At 38.1% G+C, this 19,588-nt stretch overlaps 1 protein-coding gene across 1 annotated transcript in view; it reads left to right on the top strand.

Annotated features, from left to right (window-relative positions):
* Window positions 1-19,588, top strand: part of MEIS1 (Meis homeobox 1) — a 123,111-nt gene that overhangs the window by 53,532 nt on the left and 49,991 nt on the right. The window contains exon 8 of the mRNA XM_090050914.1: window positions 9,527-9,672. Within this exon, the coding sequence (XP_089907040.1) occupies window positions 9,527-9,672 (146 nt within the window). The remainder of the gene's footprint in view (window positions 1-9,526; window positions 9,673-19,588) is intronic.

A 19,588-nucleotide genomic window follows, 5' to 3' on the forward strand; every position in this document is an offset into this window, starting at 1 on the left:
AGTGTTGCATGTTCCTGTATATTCATTATTCTACAGACAATAATTTGGTGGCTTTTGTTGTAAATGTAAGTACAGCTTTTCTGGGAAAGAAAAATCAATGTGTGTCCTATATTTAAGGGTTTTTTTTCCTTTCTCATTGGATCTTTATTAAACACCTCCTCATCAGAACAGATTTACCTTTTGTGTTGGATATAGATAGTGGGATGGAAGGAAATTTAATGTGAGCTTGCTGCTGTCAAATCTATTTATCTGCTTTTGGTTTCTATACCTCCTCCCCTGCAACTGCCTCTGTCTGTTGTAAGGAGCACCTTCAAAGTAGATGTTTTATTTTTGGCTTGGAACAGAAACACTGTATTTGCAGTTTAGGAAGTGGAGGTAGATGGATTGGAGGAGGAAAGGCACCATAGGAAGAAATCATTTTGTGTCCATCTGAATCCTTCCTTTTTTCCCACAACTCTGTGAGATTTCTGTGGCAGAGGACTGTAGGAGCTTTTCTGGTATTTAAGTACACTCATCCTAAACTGTGTGCATGTGTACATGCAATGCAAGATAAACCTTTCTTCCAAGGGCTAACCATATTTCCTTCAAAGTGTGCACAGGCCCCTCTGCTAAAGGGAGCAAGACAGGAGAAAGTTTTTGTGCACCCTGACGGTAATTTACAGCAATGCAACTGTTTTAGTCATGAGTGGTCATTTTATTTGTGAATATGCTTCCAAACATTAAAGGCTTATATTTAGCTTTTTGTCCTATTCAGGGGGTGCATGAGCAGACAAATCAGGTACCTCCTTCCTTTTGAGCCCAGAATGTGGTCCTTCATTTTGATTCTCACAGCACCCTTGGGCCTAAAGGCATTTAAGTGCCTAGTTCCCATTGGTTTAATTGTAGAGTCTTTAGAATGATTGATTCCAACAGAAGTGAAGCATCTGAAGACCTTGAAAGTGTAGACATTCAAGTTTTAATTTTGTTACCTTTATCTATATTGTTTGCTTTGTTTTTATAAATTAGTGTCATCATTTTAATTTATCTTTGATGAATTACTAGATCATAAAAGATCCAATTTTGGTGTTTATATTCCTTCTGAGCAAGTGACACTAGCTGGGGATCAAGGAAACTTTCTGAAAGTTTGTCTTGGAGGATCAAAATTGTGCATTAGTAACAACTATGGCTGAGGCTCTGTAATTGTGAAAAGAAGAGAACTTGGAGGAAGGCGTATATCTCCCTCCCTCCACTTTAATTTGACTAGTATAGTTGAATCAATTGTAACACAAAGGCATGGAAAATGTTGTTTATCATCTTCAGGTTTTGTTCTTTTCATTATCAGATTTCATTGATAGAATAGGAACAATAAAAAGCAAACCATTCCATTTAAAACCAAAAAAGGGTGAAGGGAAATTCTGTTGGCTATCAAAGAAACTATTGCACATTTCTAAAGAAAATTGTGAAGTTCAGCAACGTACTTGTTTCTGGCTGGCAAACGCTAGATCCCATATAAACCCTCAGCACAAGCAGCTCTGAGGGAGACAAAGAAAGGATATTTAAAGTACCTGGACTGTAGGACTAAAGGATCTGTCCTTCTCCAGTCACACAGAGTAGTTGTTGTTATTGCTAGTCGATAAGCAGAATTGCTACCTCTTGGGAAAGTCTGATACTTCCTCCTTTCCACCTTTTGTTTTGCATCAGGACTGACATTTGAAATGGTAAAACATTTTTCACAAAACAGAAAGTTTTGAAATCTCTGGCATTTCCAGTTGAAACAAAACATGTCAGCCCTCTGGAATTGAAATAGTTCATTTCAACTTAGTTTGATATTAATCTCTGATTTACCACACTGCCTCTATTCACTATTTTCTTCTATTGCTTGGATTCCTTGGCTAGACTACATTTCTTCTGATGCATGATGGTCATATGGCTCCTGTGATACAACCACAGCAGCTTGCATAGGGGGAGGGGCAGGAACCAAGCTGTGCCATAGGATATATGGGTTAGCCAGGCACCTTTACCAATAAAGAGCACTGGGGCAAAGACAACTGAACTATAATTCCCTACCTTCATAGCTCTTCAGTCTTTATCCTTGCAACTGCCCAAAGCAAACCTATGTTGTTGGCAAAAGAAAGTTATTTGCTTCCCATTAAATTAATTGTTTTCTTTTTAATATTTAATATGGAGCATAGATACATGTCTCCAGAATGATCTTGCAAGTTGTCCATAATAGTAGAGTTTCCTGGACTCTGTTAAGAAGTTATGCTACATTTTGTTCTTCCTTGGTGTTTAGCTGTGAAAATTGCTGAATGGATGAAAATGAGTAAAATCTGTGTTTTTTTCTATTCATCAATGCTGTTTTTACTCTTTGTGTAGACAGCTAATTTGCTCGTTGTTTGCCTGAGGGGAATTCAAGTCAAAAAGGAGGATCAAGTTACTAGAAAAAGGTGCTCGTGTCTCTAAAGAACAAAGTACAATGTTTCAAGAAGGAAAAAACTTTGAAAATTTGTCAAATGTCAGAGTGTAATTTATACCTGTCCAGGTTACTCGGTCTATGAATATTTGTGTAGGATATTTTTGCAACTGTTTCTTTTAGTAACTTGTAAATATGGATGCTATCTGTGACTGACAACCTCCTACTGTTTATGTCATGGTCTGAATCCTTGCATGAAAAATGTAATGCATCTCTTTAGGAAATGTGTGCAAACCCAAACACGCAGTATTTGTTCATTACTAATGCTCATTATCGACCTTGTTGTTTCTCATTACCTCTTTTTACTTCTTTGTTAAATATATTTAACAAGGTTGTTCTTTAAAAAGAAAATTTGTCCCTCATTGCAAATGCTGTTCTAAATTTGCTCCCATCCCAAAGAAACTTCCGTCATTGTTGTAAATGAGCCAGGGTCTGATCAAAGTCCCTTCAATTCAGTGTTGAGTCTTCCAATTGGCTTTATGGGCAGTGGATCAGGCTCTTACATCAGATATGCCTAATAGTGAAACTGAACTCATAGAAAATGTTATTTCAATAAAGAAATCCTACAGCCACATTAAGCTTTCTACTTGGCCGTTTTTCTTGTCTTCCCCATTCTCAGTTCTAGTTCCATGCTGGGGCTTTGGCAGGTTGAGAGCAGTTCGCAGTGGGTGAACAGTTACTTTTTTTTAAAACCATGAATGCTTTGTTGTGAAAACTGCCAGATTGACAGGCCTGTCATGTGAAACCTCCTGTTTACCCACAAGAACAGGTATAGCGTGGATTAAAAGATGTGGAAATATCCCACCGTTGTGCCAATCTGTCTTAAATGTGTTCTGGAATGAGATGGTGGTTCAGTGTTTGTCCCCTCTCTCTCTGCTTAGCTTTGCGGCTTAGCACTGGTGGCAGGGGGAAGGCTGGGAGAGGGGGAATAGTTTTTTGTGAAAGCATACATTGGCCCATTAGGAGCTAAGATCATACCACCAACTCATTTCCCAGATGCCTCTGAATACTTGTCATTTGGAAATTATTTTAGTCACTACAGTCCAGGGCCGAATTTGAACTGGTATTGTAAAAATATAAATCTCCACATTCCCCTCTACTTCCCCAATTCCAGTCAATCATTGGAGATACATAAGGATATTTCATGTTCCAAATGCTATTATCGGCACGATTCAATAGTTTCCTTTTGTCCTACTCTACAAGAATTTACAGCATCCCTGAATCTTCAACATTAGTCCTCAGCTCATAAATTCAGCAGGATTTGAGCTGGAAGACTCAAATTGTTGTATGTCATACATGAAGACTGTTTCACACAATTTGGACCCCTTATGCTCTCTGAATGCTTCAAAATGATGACAAACCCATCTTACATATTTTTAAGGAACTTGTGAGAGAAAAAGTGCATAGATTTTGTAAGGGAACACTGAGATAAAAGTGCATAAATTATAGTAGTTCATTGTAATTCACTGTCTGTAAAATCAAGGGAAGTTGTCACCATTTAAAATCTCTCTGGAACATTATCATAGTTTAAATTATGCTTGTTAATAAACACACCTTTCCAATACAATTTGATATGCTAACATCATTTCAACATCTTCCAGATTTCCCAAAATGCTTTTTTCCCCCATGATCTTTTTTTTAAATTGTATGAGATCAGTCTTTTCAATGACAAAGAACACCTTCATTTGATGAATGATTTCCACATGGATTGTGCTCTTGCTTAGATTACAAGAGAAAGGAAAAAGCAGAGCCATGAGTAAATGGTTAAATATTAAAATATTCTGCCTAGGGAACATAAAGTTTCTCATAATAAAACTAGTCAGAATTAAAGAGGAAATGCATACCTGAATGTTGTTGGTTTACTTTTATTCAATTAAAAAAAATACTTTACCTAAAGGAACATAAAATGAAGCTGTATGTCTATTATTTCATTGGAATGTAAAACAATGTCATTCTAATATAAAATCCAAGAGTTTCTGGATACAGTAGATTGCTTTATTGTATTATATTATTAAGCACAAAAGTGGGCAACCTAAAATTGTTCCAAGAGTCGGAAGCAGCCATTCATGTGAAATATTTGGTAAGAAGTTTAAATGCAGGGAGTTCTGTGTATTTTAAAAGACTCTGGGTTAGTCCTATGTTAATGGAGCCTTCCAGTTCAGGGGGCACTTAAAAGTTGCTGTGGTATTTCCCAGTGCTGTTCTTTAACATTTTCTTCAGTGAACTCCTTAAAGTGGTGGATTTAGATTCTTATCTAAAAGTGGATTGTAAAAGCTGGAACTTGGAATGTGCCATCCATCCTGCATTTTGATTGGTTGTGCAAGTTTCAGTGCTGTCTAATTTTTCAGACTTGTTGCAAAGCTGTTCTTTTTTTCCGGCAGCTTTAAACTATTTTTATCAGTAAGATCCCAGCCGAAAAGCCACCTCTTTTTAAATGTTAAATGTTCTTGAGAAATGCAGACTTTTAAAAGAATGTATTCCTCTAATGGAAAATATCAATATTTTTCCCGCAAATTTCATCACATGACATCACTACTTGCAGTGAAATGGTAACTCAAATAAGATTGTCTATTGTGTAAATATTTGGGGGGATATATTTATCAGCTGGCTTTAGAAGTAGGGTTAGCTTTTTGAGACACCTAACAAGGGGGTCTTTGCAGCCTAAACATCCAGTGGAAAAGGAAATTAACGTTCTGGTCAAGTGTATATTTAGACAAAGTTATATATAGTGAGCAAAAGTCCTGCTTGTCTTACTCATGCAAGCAATCCAGTAGAATGAATAAGGCTCACCTGTGAGTCCTATGGAAATAAATGTGAATCATGAGCATTCCGCTCATATGTAAATTGAGACACCTTTTATGACCAAATATAAATTAAATATCAATATTAAATATAAAGATTAACGATAGATTAGGCTTTCATGTTTGAAAACTGGGACTAAATTTAGGTATTACACAAAATGTTGTACTTCCTGTCTTTTAATGTTAAATTGTAGTAAAATTCACTTTGGCTTCTTGTAAAACGAAGAAAAATGGTTTTAGTTTTGCAGATTCCGCTCATCGTTGTTACTAATGAATGCAAGTGCACGCATAAAGTTACTCTCAAAAGGAATACATTTTACAAACAAATGCTGCGGGATTGTTGAAAATCATGTTGCCTTTTACTGTTTGTATGCACAATTTTGGGGGTGAGGGAGGAAGAGAAGTTGTTAGAGGGAGTAACCTGAATGAGAGGAACCCCTGCTGACATGGCCAGCCTGACCCATTGAATGGTCTGAATATGATAAATGCTGCTTTATCCTTTCTTGAAAGGAACAAGATAGCACGGCCTAAATGCCTGGGTGTGCTTAAATAGGCAACTCTGGGACGTTTGAGTTGAGTGTGTTTGAAATCTGAGCTCTCTGACAGCCTGGGAGCTGCCACAGGTCACCTGCCTTACTCCATGGGGACAGGCCCAGGTCTCACAAGAAATTGTCCATGGACGAATTGTAGTACAAATTCCTTTCTTTGTTGGTTGGCCTCTTTCACTAGACCATGGCCTATAAAATTTTGTAAAAACAATTCTTAAATATTATTTGAAAGGGCAAATGGCCATGCTGAAAGGTTTGACAGTTTGACATATAGTACATGGTTTTGATAGCTCAGAAACTGAAATGTGGAGCCAAAGCTCTCCTTATGCTTGTTATAGGCTCGGTGTTTTTTAAATAGTGTCTAGTTGCTGTGCAGAGTTCCTCTGCTCCTAGCAATTTGACAGGCAATGAGTCTGCTTCAGTGATCTTAAATCCTTTTAGACTAATTTGTGAGAGAGCAGAAAAACAGCTAGCACCTTTGGATTCAGTGTTCAAAAATAGAGAATCAGGTATTGCCAATTAAAGTGCCATTTCAAACAATCATATCAAGACAGATTACTTTAAATTCCTCTGATAATGTCATGCCATGCCTAAAGAGAAAGCAACTGGGAGTTTCTCTACAGACAAAGGATTTGAGTGGACCAAGCTCATCAGTGACTGAGACAGAGGTAGTATGAACCAGATTTCTGCATTAGAATGTTGCGTATGTGCAACGTGAATGCAAGCAGTGTGCCTACTCTGCCCCTGAATTGCCAAAGGCCATTTCTAAGAGCCTCTGGCCTCTCAGTCACTGGCCTACTAGTTAATTGCCACACGGACTTCGTGACACATGGGCAGATAATATGACATTTTCAGTTTCTGTCACTAGCAAACGCCACAACGTTGCTTGCACTAGTTGCTAAGAAGCTGTCAGAAACCATTAGCAGTTGGCTAAAGTTGCCCTATGGCATTTCCTCATGGCATCAGCAAAACGAGCATAAATCACCCAGTGGAGCCTACTGCTATACTAATGAGGCTGTAAGCTTGTTTATGGACTAGCATCATTTTTATGATTATTTCCACCTTTTCAGTTTGCCTTCATTTGGCGGCAGGAGAAGTCAACTTCAGGAATGAAGTCACTGCTGACATTTTACAAATGTGGTTCCTAGCCGCTACCATGTGGTTGGTCAGTGGTTCTTCAGGTTTGTTTAGTGATCTTTAAAAATAGGAAAAAAGGAAAGAAATTCTCTGGAGACCTCACAGAGGTGAACATATCAAATTGCAGAGTGAATGGAAATACCAAAATACACAATTGACTATTTAGACTTTCCTCTGTGGTTTTGTCCTTCCAGGATTGATTTTCAATTTAAAAAAGTAGGAGAGGTTAAACAATTTATTAAAATCTACCAAAGTATTTGGACTTAGAATAGTCTGCTGCTTTATTATCCACTTTCTTCCTTTCACTTTCTCTAACTTGTGTTGGACAGGACCCAAGTTTATTGTTTTAGGCTTTTCTGAACATGCACCAGTATTTACACTGGATTGAAAGCATTTGCTTCCAATGAAAATCTTGTCTTAGATTACAACCCAGCAGTGTAATTTCCCTCCCAGATGGGAGTAAAGTAGCTGAATTTGCCTAAAAACAGTAGGAAGAACAAACTGTGCATTAAGCCAAGGCTGTTTTTGGCTTGAGCTAATGATGTAACAGAAACCTTTTATTTGGGATAGGTCACTGCCAGGGATTGAAGGAGGTGATCTGGCTCTCGCTTGAAAGGTTTCTCCATTGTATCTACATAAGTCTTCACTTAAAAAATTCTGTTCCTAATGCTTCTGCTTTCATACAGCAGAAATAAACAGGAAAGGTTCTGGGGAGTGTTATACATGGAATGCAGAAAGCTTTTCCTCTCCTAATGGAGTATATAATTCAGGTGCCCTGAAGGCATGCTTTCAGGAATTCTTTTGCCTGAGGTAATGGGAAGCTAAGGCGGCTTTAAGGCCTTGATTATCTATTGATGCACAAAGCTGGAAAAAAAGTCATCTCCGTTGGATTATAGTAGATATTTCCATAAATTATCAATGAATACTCCTCTAGTCAGGCGCTAGGCATTGCCTACTAAATTATTCTGAAGGGGTTTTGAAATGGATAGAAAGTGTATTTTAAAAATAGGGGTGAAACAATCAGAGGGAGGTGGAGAAAGGCAGTGTCATTAGGTTAGAAGCTTTTCATTTTTAATCAATGAACATGTAATATTTTTCTTTTCCATGTTTGCCTCTCACAGATAGAAAGTGGATTAGCCCATGGAAATTGTAAATGCTCTTGAGTTGTTTCCTTTGCTCATGTTTCTTTTATGAATTATTATTTTATATGGTGAATTGCTTCTCTGTATAAAAGCCTTTTTTATACACTGGGCTTTCACAGAATTCGTTAGTCAAAGATATCTGTTTGTAAATATGAATATTCAAGGCTAGCCTTTCATTAAGTACACAGTGCAAGTCATAAGAACAGTTACAAATTTGCCATGGTCACTAAAATACTAAAAATATAAAACTTCTAATCACTTTGCATTAAACTCTGTATAACAGATCATAATGCTGACAGCCCAAAGCCCTTCCTTTTTTACTCCTAACAAAAAATAGTTACTCTGGATTCTTCCCAGTTTGGATGACTTTCTTGACCATTCTTGCCTAGGGGTGTGGAGAACACATGCTTAATTGCATCACAACTCTATTACCATTCTAGCCATATGTAGAGGATGAAAGGAATAAATTGCTATATAGTTTTGTTTATAAGCTAATTTCAGGGTCTAAATGAAAAATATTGCACAGTTTGACCATACACTGCAACCTTTGCTTTTCTTTGAATACTAGACCCCTGGTTCATCATGGACAAAAGTGGCTTCTACCTGGTTTAATACTCCTGTTGCTAAGTTGTTAATCTGATGAGCTGTCTAAGGCCCTCTCAACTTTTAAAGAAATTCCCAGTGCTTTGTTGTACTAGTGCAAATGCCTATGGTAGTCATGGTAAACCAGCATAAGACAGGGCTCACATGTTACCACAACTGATTTTGATAGTTACATCAATGTGGTATCCAGTTACCCCAGTGTGAATTTTCTTAGGCTGGGATTTTGAACTGTACCTGAGGGGCATGGGTGCCCAAATTCCATTGAAAGTCAATGTGAGTTGAGCATCTTATGCCTTTAGACTTCTTTTGAAATTTCCTCTTTAACAGAGTCGGAGTCTCACCAATGTCTCTTTGAACTTGAGTAAAGGATGCAGGGGTGCAAGAGGGTTGCTTCCAAAGTGTCTCTTCTCATTTGAGCTGTGCATCACTGAGTAGCACATGACACCACTTATTCCACATATTAAGGTGATCTGACAGAATCACCATATTGCAAACCACAGTTTGGTCAAACACCATTTTCCTGATCTATAAACACGTGGAAGTTATTTCTGTAAAATAACATGTCATGAAGAGACCACTTCTGCACCCTGGCATGTGGGGTACTTGCAAAAATCCTGCATCAAATTAGGGAAGTGGCTATGTCACTCCTGTAACTCTCCAGAATAAAACCAGAACTGGGCTGAGATAATTATTCAACCCCTCCCCCACCCCTGCTCCGGTGAATTATGATGTTAAAGAATTTCTATCACATTTCAATATTCATGCCGTTTATACCCAACGTCAGGCTTTGGCCGAAATATCTAAAGATAGCATAAGTCAAAATTTGATTCACTATATTTACAGGTGACGGCTTGGACAACAGTGTAGCTTCCCCCAGCACAGGTGATGATGATGATCCAGATAAGGACAAAAAGCGACATAAAAAGCGTGGCATCTTTCCCAAAGTAGCCACAAATATCATGAGGGCATGGCTGTTCCAGCATCTCACAGTAAGTGCATTCTAGATCACATATGTGATATGAACATGGAAAAACTGTCATAGCTTTGCTAGTAGAAAATAAAAAGGTTTTAATATGCTACTGTCAGGAAGCTTGAAGTATTTCTGATGGTAGCAATTGCAGTCATTGCATTCATTGTTTGCTAGATGCCCAGAGAAAAAGCTTTAATAGTATGTTTATATTTTGTGTTGCTTTTTAGTGCTTTGGTTTTGAGTGCAGTTGCTGGGAGGAGCTCTTCTCCAAGTGTGATTAATCAAATCTTAATCATGTTAGAGACCAATCCTGCCCTTGTTCACATGGCTGCAGCTCCTTTTGGTTTTCATGGCAGGTGCTGTTATTATGTTGCAGTGTGTACCCTTTTGCCCATTTTTCTGTGTTCTGGAGAAATTCAAAAAATAAATGGGAAGAAAAATTTTGCTAGAGATCACAGAATATGTATCAGAGAAAGGTTTGAATGTATCTACTTAAATGGAGGAAAACTTATTTGTCTTAGATTGTGAGTATAAATTATTGCTGTATTTAACACAAGGAAAAATATGTACACTTATTTCTGTTGTCTCAGGTACCTGTATTTGTATGTGATTAGAAATTAAAGCTCCAGAAAGGTGTGCTGGGTTGAGCTTTAGGCTGCTGTTTTCATTAAGAACACTGTATCTGAGCGAGCTCCTGTTACTGATCGATGAAATGTTCCTAATACCAGCCTTCTTTTTGTCCAGCCTATGAGTATTATGTGGTGAAGCATCATCCTGTGCTCATTAATTTAGGATTTCATCCCACAGACGAATATATTCCAACTGCCCCTGTCCATGATGGAACCATGAGACACAAATAAGAAATGTTTGCATGGTCCCAAAGTCTGTCCCACATTTCTGTTCTCCAAGTGCATCAGTGATCCACTTCCTTGACTCTAATTGAGATGGGGATCAGACAAGGAGCCCCATGCCAACACCAGAGAAATGGGTATGCAAATCATCCCTATTTCCCTCGCTCTGAGAGCAACCAGTAGCTGACAAGGCTGTCAGCACTGGTATCAGAGAGAGAATCCTGCCCTTCCTGCTCCACCTTGAAATAAACATATCTTCCTGCAGACTACTGACTCCCTTCCCTGCCTAGATGGGTCCTTAGACACCTGCCAGTTGCTCCCTACCTTTGCCGTATTTTGTGCAAGGAGGTTTTTTGGTGCCATGCCTTCCGTGTCTCCACAAGACCAGAGTAAAACCAGGGTGCCACTACTTCAGGAAGCTGAGGTAGCTATCACTCTGCCAGGTAAATGCTGGACCCCCATTACAAGGCTGTCTTCTCCCCAAACCCATAGTACTGTTGTGTGTTATACTAGTTTGGGAGCATTTGATTCCAAAACATTCCACAAATGCCATGCCATTGGAGACACTCTATCCTGGCCCGTAAGTCCAGTGGCATTCTGATCCTCATACCAGCCTGACGTCTCTGTGCCAGTTGGCTGATGTTGTGGAACCAATTTGCATTCCCAGTTGGGAGATGCACTCTGGCAACCCTGCAGTTAGAGCAGAAAACAGTTCACTCACAACAAAGTATGACAAATACACACACCTAGTATGAATACCCCCAGCTCAAGCTGTCTTGTTCCTGAGATGCTATGATATTCATTTTATTTCTATTGTCACTACTTGTTTCCACAAGAACCTCTCATGAACTAGGTACTTTCCAACTGTGTGCAGTGGATGCTGCATTGTAAATATGCTGAGTACCTCTCCCCAAGCTGCTTGCTACAATGACCAGAGTGCCACTAGCTTGTGGGGGATACATCCTAGAGACCCTAACCTTCTTACTTTGTAATGAGTGAAGATTGCAATCCTCAGGACCCTAGCAATAAAGGCAATGCCCTTTTGCCAGGACTGCCAGTTTAAAGATCTACCATCCAGGTATAAGATCAGCTGTAATTCTGTGAATCTTTAGTGAAAAACACCTCTTTACTTGTATGTTCCTGCAACATCTTGTTGGAATCGAGGCTTGCCTGTTCAGTCTTGTAAAACTATTGGATCATACTCTTCACCTCAGCTTACTGCAGACTGCATGTTATTACAACCAAATCAAGTCATCTTAAGGTGGGACAAGAGACTCCTTTCCAATAGGAAAAGCCCTGGGAAGCATTGCTGAGAAAATTAGATGTTTTAGGCTCTTTCAAGCACCTGTTATATCTAAGAGGAGCTTGAATACAAATTTCTGTAACTTGTTATTACATGATAAGGATGTGGTTTTTCTATCATGGGAAGCCAGGGTTCTGTTCTTTTCTTTCAAAAGCAAGAGCCCCAGAGAACACCTGCACTGAAATGGATGACTGACTATAAGCCTGCAGAAAGACGACAGTGAAGTGTGTTGATGCTATGGAAAGAGTCAGCTCTGCCTGGGCTATGGCTGTAGAAAACTGCATCTCACAGGCCATATTAGCAACTAGCCTCATTGCATCCTGGACACTAGAAAACCAGATAATCCAGTCCAGTAACTCTTCCAGATATGGGTAGGCTTTTTCCACCAGTCTGGATACCCTCTTTTTTGAAAGGAGATAGTCATTGCCCTCGCTAATCTCAGGTACATCCAACAGCAAACTAGGAATGTAATTCTTTGGACAAATTCATAGTTTCATAGGGACCTCAACTGGTCATTGAGTTCAACCCTCTGCCTAGGCAGGAAAGAGTGCTGGGGTTGGATGACCCCAGCCAAATACCTATCCAGCCTTCTCTTAAAGGACCCTCAAGGTAGGGGAGAGCACCACCTTCCTTGGAAGCCATTTCCAAATTTTGGCCACCCATAAAGAAGTTTTCCCTGATATCTAGCCTAAATCTGCTCTCTGTCAGTTTGTGACTATTGTTCCTTGTTACCCCAAGAGACGCCCTTGTGAACAGAGCATCTCCGACCCTTTGAGTTTGTAGGCGGCCACAAGATCACCTCTCAGCGTTCTCTTGCGGAGGCTGAAGAGGTCCAGGTCCTTCAGTCTCTCTTCATAGGGCTTGTCCTGTAAACCCCATACAACTGGCCCTCCTCTGGACCCCCTCAACAAAGAAACAAAAGTGCCCACAAGTTATAATTGTAGGGGAATTGTCAAGTGGGATTAGTAATATTCAAGAGCGATTGTTTATTCCACCAAAAAGGAGCATGATTACTGATGCATTTCTAAGAAAAAAAATTGGAGTGTCATATTCGAGCCCAGCTTAAAAGGCTTCTGGGTATCTGATCATCACTTGGTTCAGCATTCTCTATAAATAGGAACACCAGGGCTATGGCCTCCCCAATGCTTTGGACTTTACTTGCAAACTAGAAGACCATGTCCATTCACCCCCCATCCCATGAAAAAATCCTGTTTTAAGAATACCAAAGTAAAGATTTCAGACCTGCAAACCTCTCTGTTTCCCTGGATAGCTGGAGGAAATCGAGTTATTTCTTAACAATTAACACTGACAGAAATGAGCTGGAATGAGAACCCAAGACAAGTTCAAATGTTTCTCAGGGGAAAGCAGTTTCTTTTGGCTAGCACGTTGTACACATCTTTGGGCTACTTACCCAATCAGTTTGAAACCAGGATAAAGAGACAAACTGAATCTAATTCATCACTACAGAATGTTAGTGAGGTAGATTCTTCTTTTTTCATTTAAGCGAAGCCTGACCCATACCTGAAATATCACAAGACATCTGCAGTTACCAGAGTCCTGGCTATCAACACAAAGTCATCCAATTTCCTGTAACTCTTGAATCACTGTTTATAGACTGTCTAAGAAAGGAACTGAACTTCTTGGAAATCATGTAAGAAAACTGAGCAGACCACCAACATGGATCCTTCAAAATAAGCTGGCAATTAAAGGAAAATGATTACTTCACAGATCTGTAAAGGCATGACTCTCAAGACTGTTCCATCAGAGTCTAGGTTTGATGTTCAGTGCATGGAAACAGTACAAGTCTTAACAACCATCTGCAGGATCACTTAAGTGCAAAATAGGGCCAGGCACTCTCTTTATGGGAGAGGAGACTCATTTTTGTTGTTGTGCCTGGAAAAACTCCTAGGGGAGAAAGATCAGAATTATGAAAGATGAACAAGCAACCTGATGAATTCTTAGGCCTGATGCTGACTTGGAAGAGACTGTGCATGCAACATCCAGTACAGGTCAAACAGGATAAAGGGACAGATACTAGAGAACATCCTTCTGCATTTGTCTCCAGGAATCTAGCACCTAATGAAAGGTGGGATGCCTAAATGGAAGGTGAACAACCAACCAGGATTGCACAGGGAAGGACAGCTGCCTAATCCAGAGAGTTAAGCCTGCTCTAGTGGTGATGGAGAACTGACTCACCAAGCCTCCATGCATAGTAAGATTTTTTTAAACACCTCTGCATTCCCACACAAACTACAGGGAGGAATAGGCAAAAGAAACTGTGGAGTCTGAATTTTCACGATAAGAGTGATTTTTCATAGTGGCAATATTAGTGATGTGATGTCATTAAAATGCACTAGAACAATTGTTTTGAATAAAAACAAAAGGGGGAAACACAGCTAGGCTGGCAGTATCGGTGCTCAGTGTATGGAACACTTGAAACAGGAGTTAGATCTGAGTTCTGTCCTCAGCCCTGGTAACTTGTAGCAACATCATTCCATGGCCATGCCTTAGTTTCTCCATCTGAAAAATGGAGGGGATAAATAAGTGAGCTACCCTTAGAGAAGAACAGCACTATATAAGCCTAACTACTGTTATATTAGTAATAACACACACATAGAAATATCCAGCATTCCAGTTGGCTGTTGGCAGTTCCTAATTGGGCTGTTTTCTGAAAAAATCTTTTAAAAGATAAAAACTTGCTTACAAATATAATATTAATACATATGAATGGCACAGAATTAAGCAAAACAGACAGTAATTGATGTGTCTGTCATATTAATGATTAATGGTCAGAATGATTTGAAATAAATGTACAACTATGATTTTAAAAAAGTTTAGAAGTTGGTTTAATTTCTTCTTTGCTCTTATTATATTTAAAAATATGCTGAGGCTTCCCCTGTGTATAGTCTGGGACCACATTTCCTAAGGTTTGCCCTTTACTTGTCATTTTGCTTTTAGAAGTAAACTTTCTTTGTTGAAGAAAATTCCAAATCAAGGCCTTAACTCCTTGGATTCCATGTTCACATAGCACTCCTCCAGCAGTGTCATTCAGCAAATCCCCATTAATTTTAGTGATGCAGCAGGACTGAGTTGATGTATGTCCAAAGGCCATGCAAGTGCTGTCTTCTCTGGATGTAGGCTATGAATTCAGGAACACTCAAGGGGATAAATTAATCCAGATTGTCTATTTTTTTTAGAATAAAGAAAAATTGGAACACAAGTAGCTAAAACTATTAAAAATAGTGACCACGCTGACAGTTTAAGACTAAATAATTTTATTTTTAGCAACTGCTATTCTGACTTCCGTGTTTACTTTTATTAAAATTCCCCCTTGGGGTAGCTGGCTGATTTTCCTATTACTTGAGCTAAGTTTACCTGTGAATGTTGCTATAATTTACCTGAAGAAGTGTGTTAAATTATCTCATGTAAATTGTGTTGTGTGTGAAATCCACTATTAGGAAAATACTGTAAATCTGAGCTCCAAAAAAAGTGCATAAAAACTAATGGGGTGCCAAATTTGGCAGAATGTATCCAAACCACAAGTGACCTTAGGCAGTGCAAACTCAAAGATAAGACTGGGATTTGAGTGATGTCACCTAATGACATCTGAGTTTTTTTATCTGAAATTTATGATGTTTGCCATGGTTCAAAGTTAGAAAGTTGCATCAAGCCTCATGCATGATGCTGTAAGACATAGCAAAATGTTATATACCCCGGATTTTATTTTTGGAACTATATTATGCCATCAGTTTTAAGCAGAACTCCTCATGAATCAGATGGCCTGGCTGCAAGTGAAGGTTGCGGAATGAGGAACTGTCCTGAAAAAAATAAGACGGTTCCAACCCCAAAACAAAAAGAGTTCAATTTTGACCAAGGCAGGTGTAATTTCTACTTCAAGCCCCTTCATTTGTTCATCCCAACAATCCATTCTTCCAATTTAGAAGTTAAAAATGTTTTGTGCATACTTTTAATCTTGTTGTGAAGACACTGTACTCTTTAAAGCAAGGATAATTTAAAAAGCTGGAAATGAAAGCCTCATTTTGGGGATTACACAATGTAATTGGTTTGGTTATATGATGAGTATTTGATGATCTGCATGTTTATCATCTAATCAGGAAAAAAACCCCATAAAATTATAATCCCAAAAGATGTTTAATAACAGTTTAAACTATTGAAGGCTTTGTTTAAGTGCATTAGGGGATTATAAACTACAATTTTTTAATGGTGCCAAGAGGTAAATTCTAGGATTTCAAACACCTTTTAAAAAGCAAATTACCATGATTTTAAAAAATGATGGCCCAAGGATTTTCTCAGTGTAAATCCCATAATTAAATAATTATTTTTAACTTCATTTTAAAAAGTTTCCTGAAGAGTTTAAATTTTGCTAAAATGGGAGAGTAGGCACATATGTAGTGTCCTGGACTCTGTCTACTAAAAAAATGTTTTTTGCCATTGTTATGTCTGAGATTTGCATCTTAACTGATAACACGGCACAGTTATAATAAGTAGCAAATATAAATATAAACATCTTTTTAGAAATAATTTTCTTAGCAACAAATGTAGAAGCAGATCTTTTTTTTGGATTATTGAAAGATTCACTTTATAATCAGAATTAGACCAGTTAAGGAGGATGTGTTTCTTTTTCAGCGTATTAATACTGATAAATTATTTACCACAATGGTTAAATGCAATATATTTTACGTATATGTATGTGTATTTTATACACAAGCTATATATGTGTGCATGTATGTGCATGTATGCACACATAGCTTGTGTATAAAATATCATGTGAACTCTAACATTCCATGAATTGTCTGATGCTTGATAGTGTAATATGAGTTATATTTCAGTATATTACCTTCAAAGTCTTTTACTTTTACCCTATATATAAAAGTCTCCCCTTTTATTTAACTTCACTGTAGACAGTGCAAAGAAAGTCCAACTTTCAAGTATGCAAGTCTTCATAGTGCCAGGTGTCCAGGATTCACAGATATTTTTAACTTGAAAGGGAAACACCTGAGACCCCGTATTCCTTCATAGGATGACAATGGCAATTTTAGCCTTAATGAATGAAATTATCCTGAGGATCAATCAATCTGATATGTCACAAAGGACTGCAACTGAACTGAAAGATCCAGCAGAGACAAGACCATAATTCTAATAGCTTAATGCAAAATTAACTTCTTGGTGCTGTATCAGCTACATAATTTGGTGAGGGATATTCGAGAAAAAAATAAGGAAAAAGCCAAACTTTTAAAAATTTTCTACATATATGTTGCTGTTGACCTGGGCTTAGCTATATTCCGAAGGTATTACACTTTTTGCAGTCTAGCTGTTGATGTCTGCTTGCTGTCATTATTTCAAGTTAACAGTTTCTATGAATGCTGTGGACTGTGTCCCATCTGGACAAAAATCTCATACTCCGGACAAAAGATCTTAGATTCAATCATGATTCTACAGTTCTGAGAAACAGTGCCCCACAGATGGTTGTTATATGTGAATTCAACTAAGTTGCCTGTACAGAGGAAAACATACTACAGATCATGCGTGCTGGATCACAGATGAGAAATCCAGGAGTTTAATTAATTGGTATGAAAAATGGATTCTATAATTGGTCACTTCTCTCCCTGAAAATAAATGCCTTTTGCCTTATACCCTATTGAGTTTAACAGGCTGTTAGGATATTTTTACAACCACAAACTATGTGACAAATAACCTCTGTCTTTAGTTTCTCATAGGTTTCAGAAATAATGATGACCTGTGAAAACATTTTGGTTGAAACCAGAAGTTGAATAGGTTTTGGACTGAGACATCCATCTCCATGAAAACCTATCTTATTTTGTTGCATATTTTCCCCATTTTTGTCTTGTAGTAACTGTATTACCTGTATTAAAATCACCATAAAAATAAAAGAATTTGAATTTCAGAATAGTTCAGAGAAATAGTTTGGCAATTAATGTTAAATAACAAATAAACTAAAGAAAATTTTAGTATCTTAGCCAGAAATTAATGAAATGAGAAAATAAGACAAATTAATTGGCTAATTTTTCCAGTATTATTCAGAATTATTCAGTAGTCCTTTTTTCTTGGTTCATATTCTAATACAGCTGCTGCAACAGAGAATTCTTGAAGGTAACTATATCGATCTTCAGACATTAAAACATATTAGCGTAATTTTTAAGCCTGACTCTCTTGGCTACATAACTGGCAGTCACTTTTTAAGGAATCTCTTGAAGCACCAGAATAAGCTAGTAAGAGGCTTAATCAGGTCAGGTACAATGCCAAAATGTGCTGCAATACAAGAGGCAGAAGGGTATCTCTTGAGATGCGTTAGTTTGCAATGAAAGATAAACTGTAGATTCAGATGTGATATATAAGTTGTGTACACTAGGGAATCCCTTGATCTCTAGCCCTAATTACATAAGCTGTACATATGTATAAAGAAGTCTTAAATTAGTGTAATCCACACTTACTGCCAGTTCTTTAGAATACAAGGTAAAGTAGCTCACATCTTGTTTTACTTGCTATTTTTCACTGGAGTTGGCCAGAATTTTTTTATTTGTGCAGAAAATTTAACTTCTTATTGAACCCTGTCTGCCCCCTTTCCCCCCATTTTAGTTTCATAGATGGTAGGTTTTCAGGTTTATTGTCTAAAAGTTTGTCATGGCAAACATCATAAGTTTGAGATTAAAACACTAAGATGTCATCACTCACATCCCAGCCTTATCTTTATTTCAATTTGCATTGCCTCGGGTCACTTGTGGTTTGGAAACATTCTACCAAATTTGCCATTCTGTTTAGTTGAAAACCTAGGTTTTCATTAAATCAATTTCCATCACAACAGTTTCAACAAAAAATGTTTGACTGGGTCTTATTTTTAAATATTTCATTTTCTCCCCATATAAATTACTCTGATTTAGGGTTCTTCCTATGTAACTAGAGAGAAAGTAAGTAAGTAGAAGGGAGTGTAAGACACTACATCACTTCCTCACTTGGGACTATCATAATTTCATAGAGGATTCTTTGTACATCAGAGGTATTCTACCATCTTCAGTTAGGTGGGTTGCAGAAGACTTATAACTGCCAAGTTTGTTTCATGAACTGGAAACTTCTTCCAAAAAGAACACCTCACATTGAAGATACTGCATTACTTCTCCTTTCCTTGTTACTGACAAACCATCTTTTGGTACATATGTACAATATCAGAATACTAAAACTATTCTTGTTTTTTTTTTTAAAAAAAACCCTCTTTTTCAAAGGATGCAAATTACACAATTGGGAGGTTCTAGCATACCTCCTAACATAGGATAAAAAATGTATGAGGCTCACAGTGATAAAATGGGAAACAGTTTTTTAGAAGTAGAGAGAAAGAGGAAAGAACTGATAAGAAGAGGTTCCTTTAGATGTCAAGGGGGTCCTGAGGTACATAACACAGTCAAGTCACCTTTGATAAAATGGAATAATTCACACAGGTCTTACATCTACACATAAAATTAAGGCAATGTGGTAAACTCCAGAGCAGTTTGCACCAGGGTACACTGCTCCCAGCCTCAGCATCTACATGTGCACATGAGACAGCAGCAGTTTGAGCTGGGACAGAGCAGCCCTGGCTGGCAGCAGGCTTTGGGAATTAGTCCCAGGCTCCAGGTGGTGGTGTCAAGAGCATGAGAGTGTTGAAACTGCAGAGCCATGTGGTTGACCTCCCAGGCCTTGCCAGCCTGGGCCTGCTTTACCTGGACTCAAAGTGCTGCTGTTTTGGTCAGTGTCCACATGTGCATTTT

Source organism: Crocodylus siamensis, chromosome 1 (genome assembly GCF_052110815.1).
Source record: "Crocodylus siamensis isolate JL-2025a chromosome 1, ASM5211081v1, whole genome shotgun sequence".
Lineage (NCBI taxonomy): Eukaryota > Metazoa > Chordata > Crocodylia > Crocodylidae > Crocodylus > Crocodylus siamensis.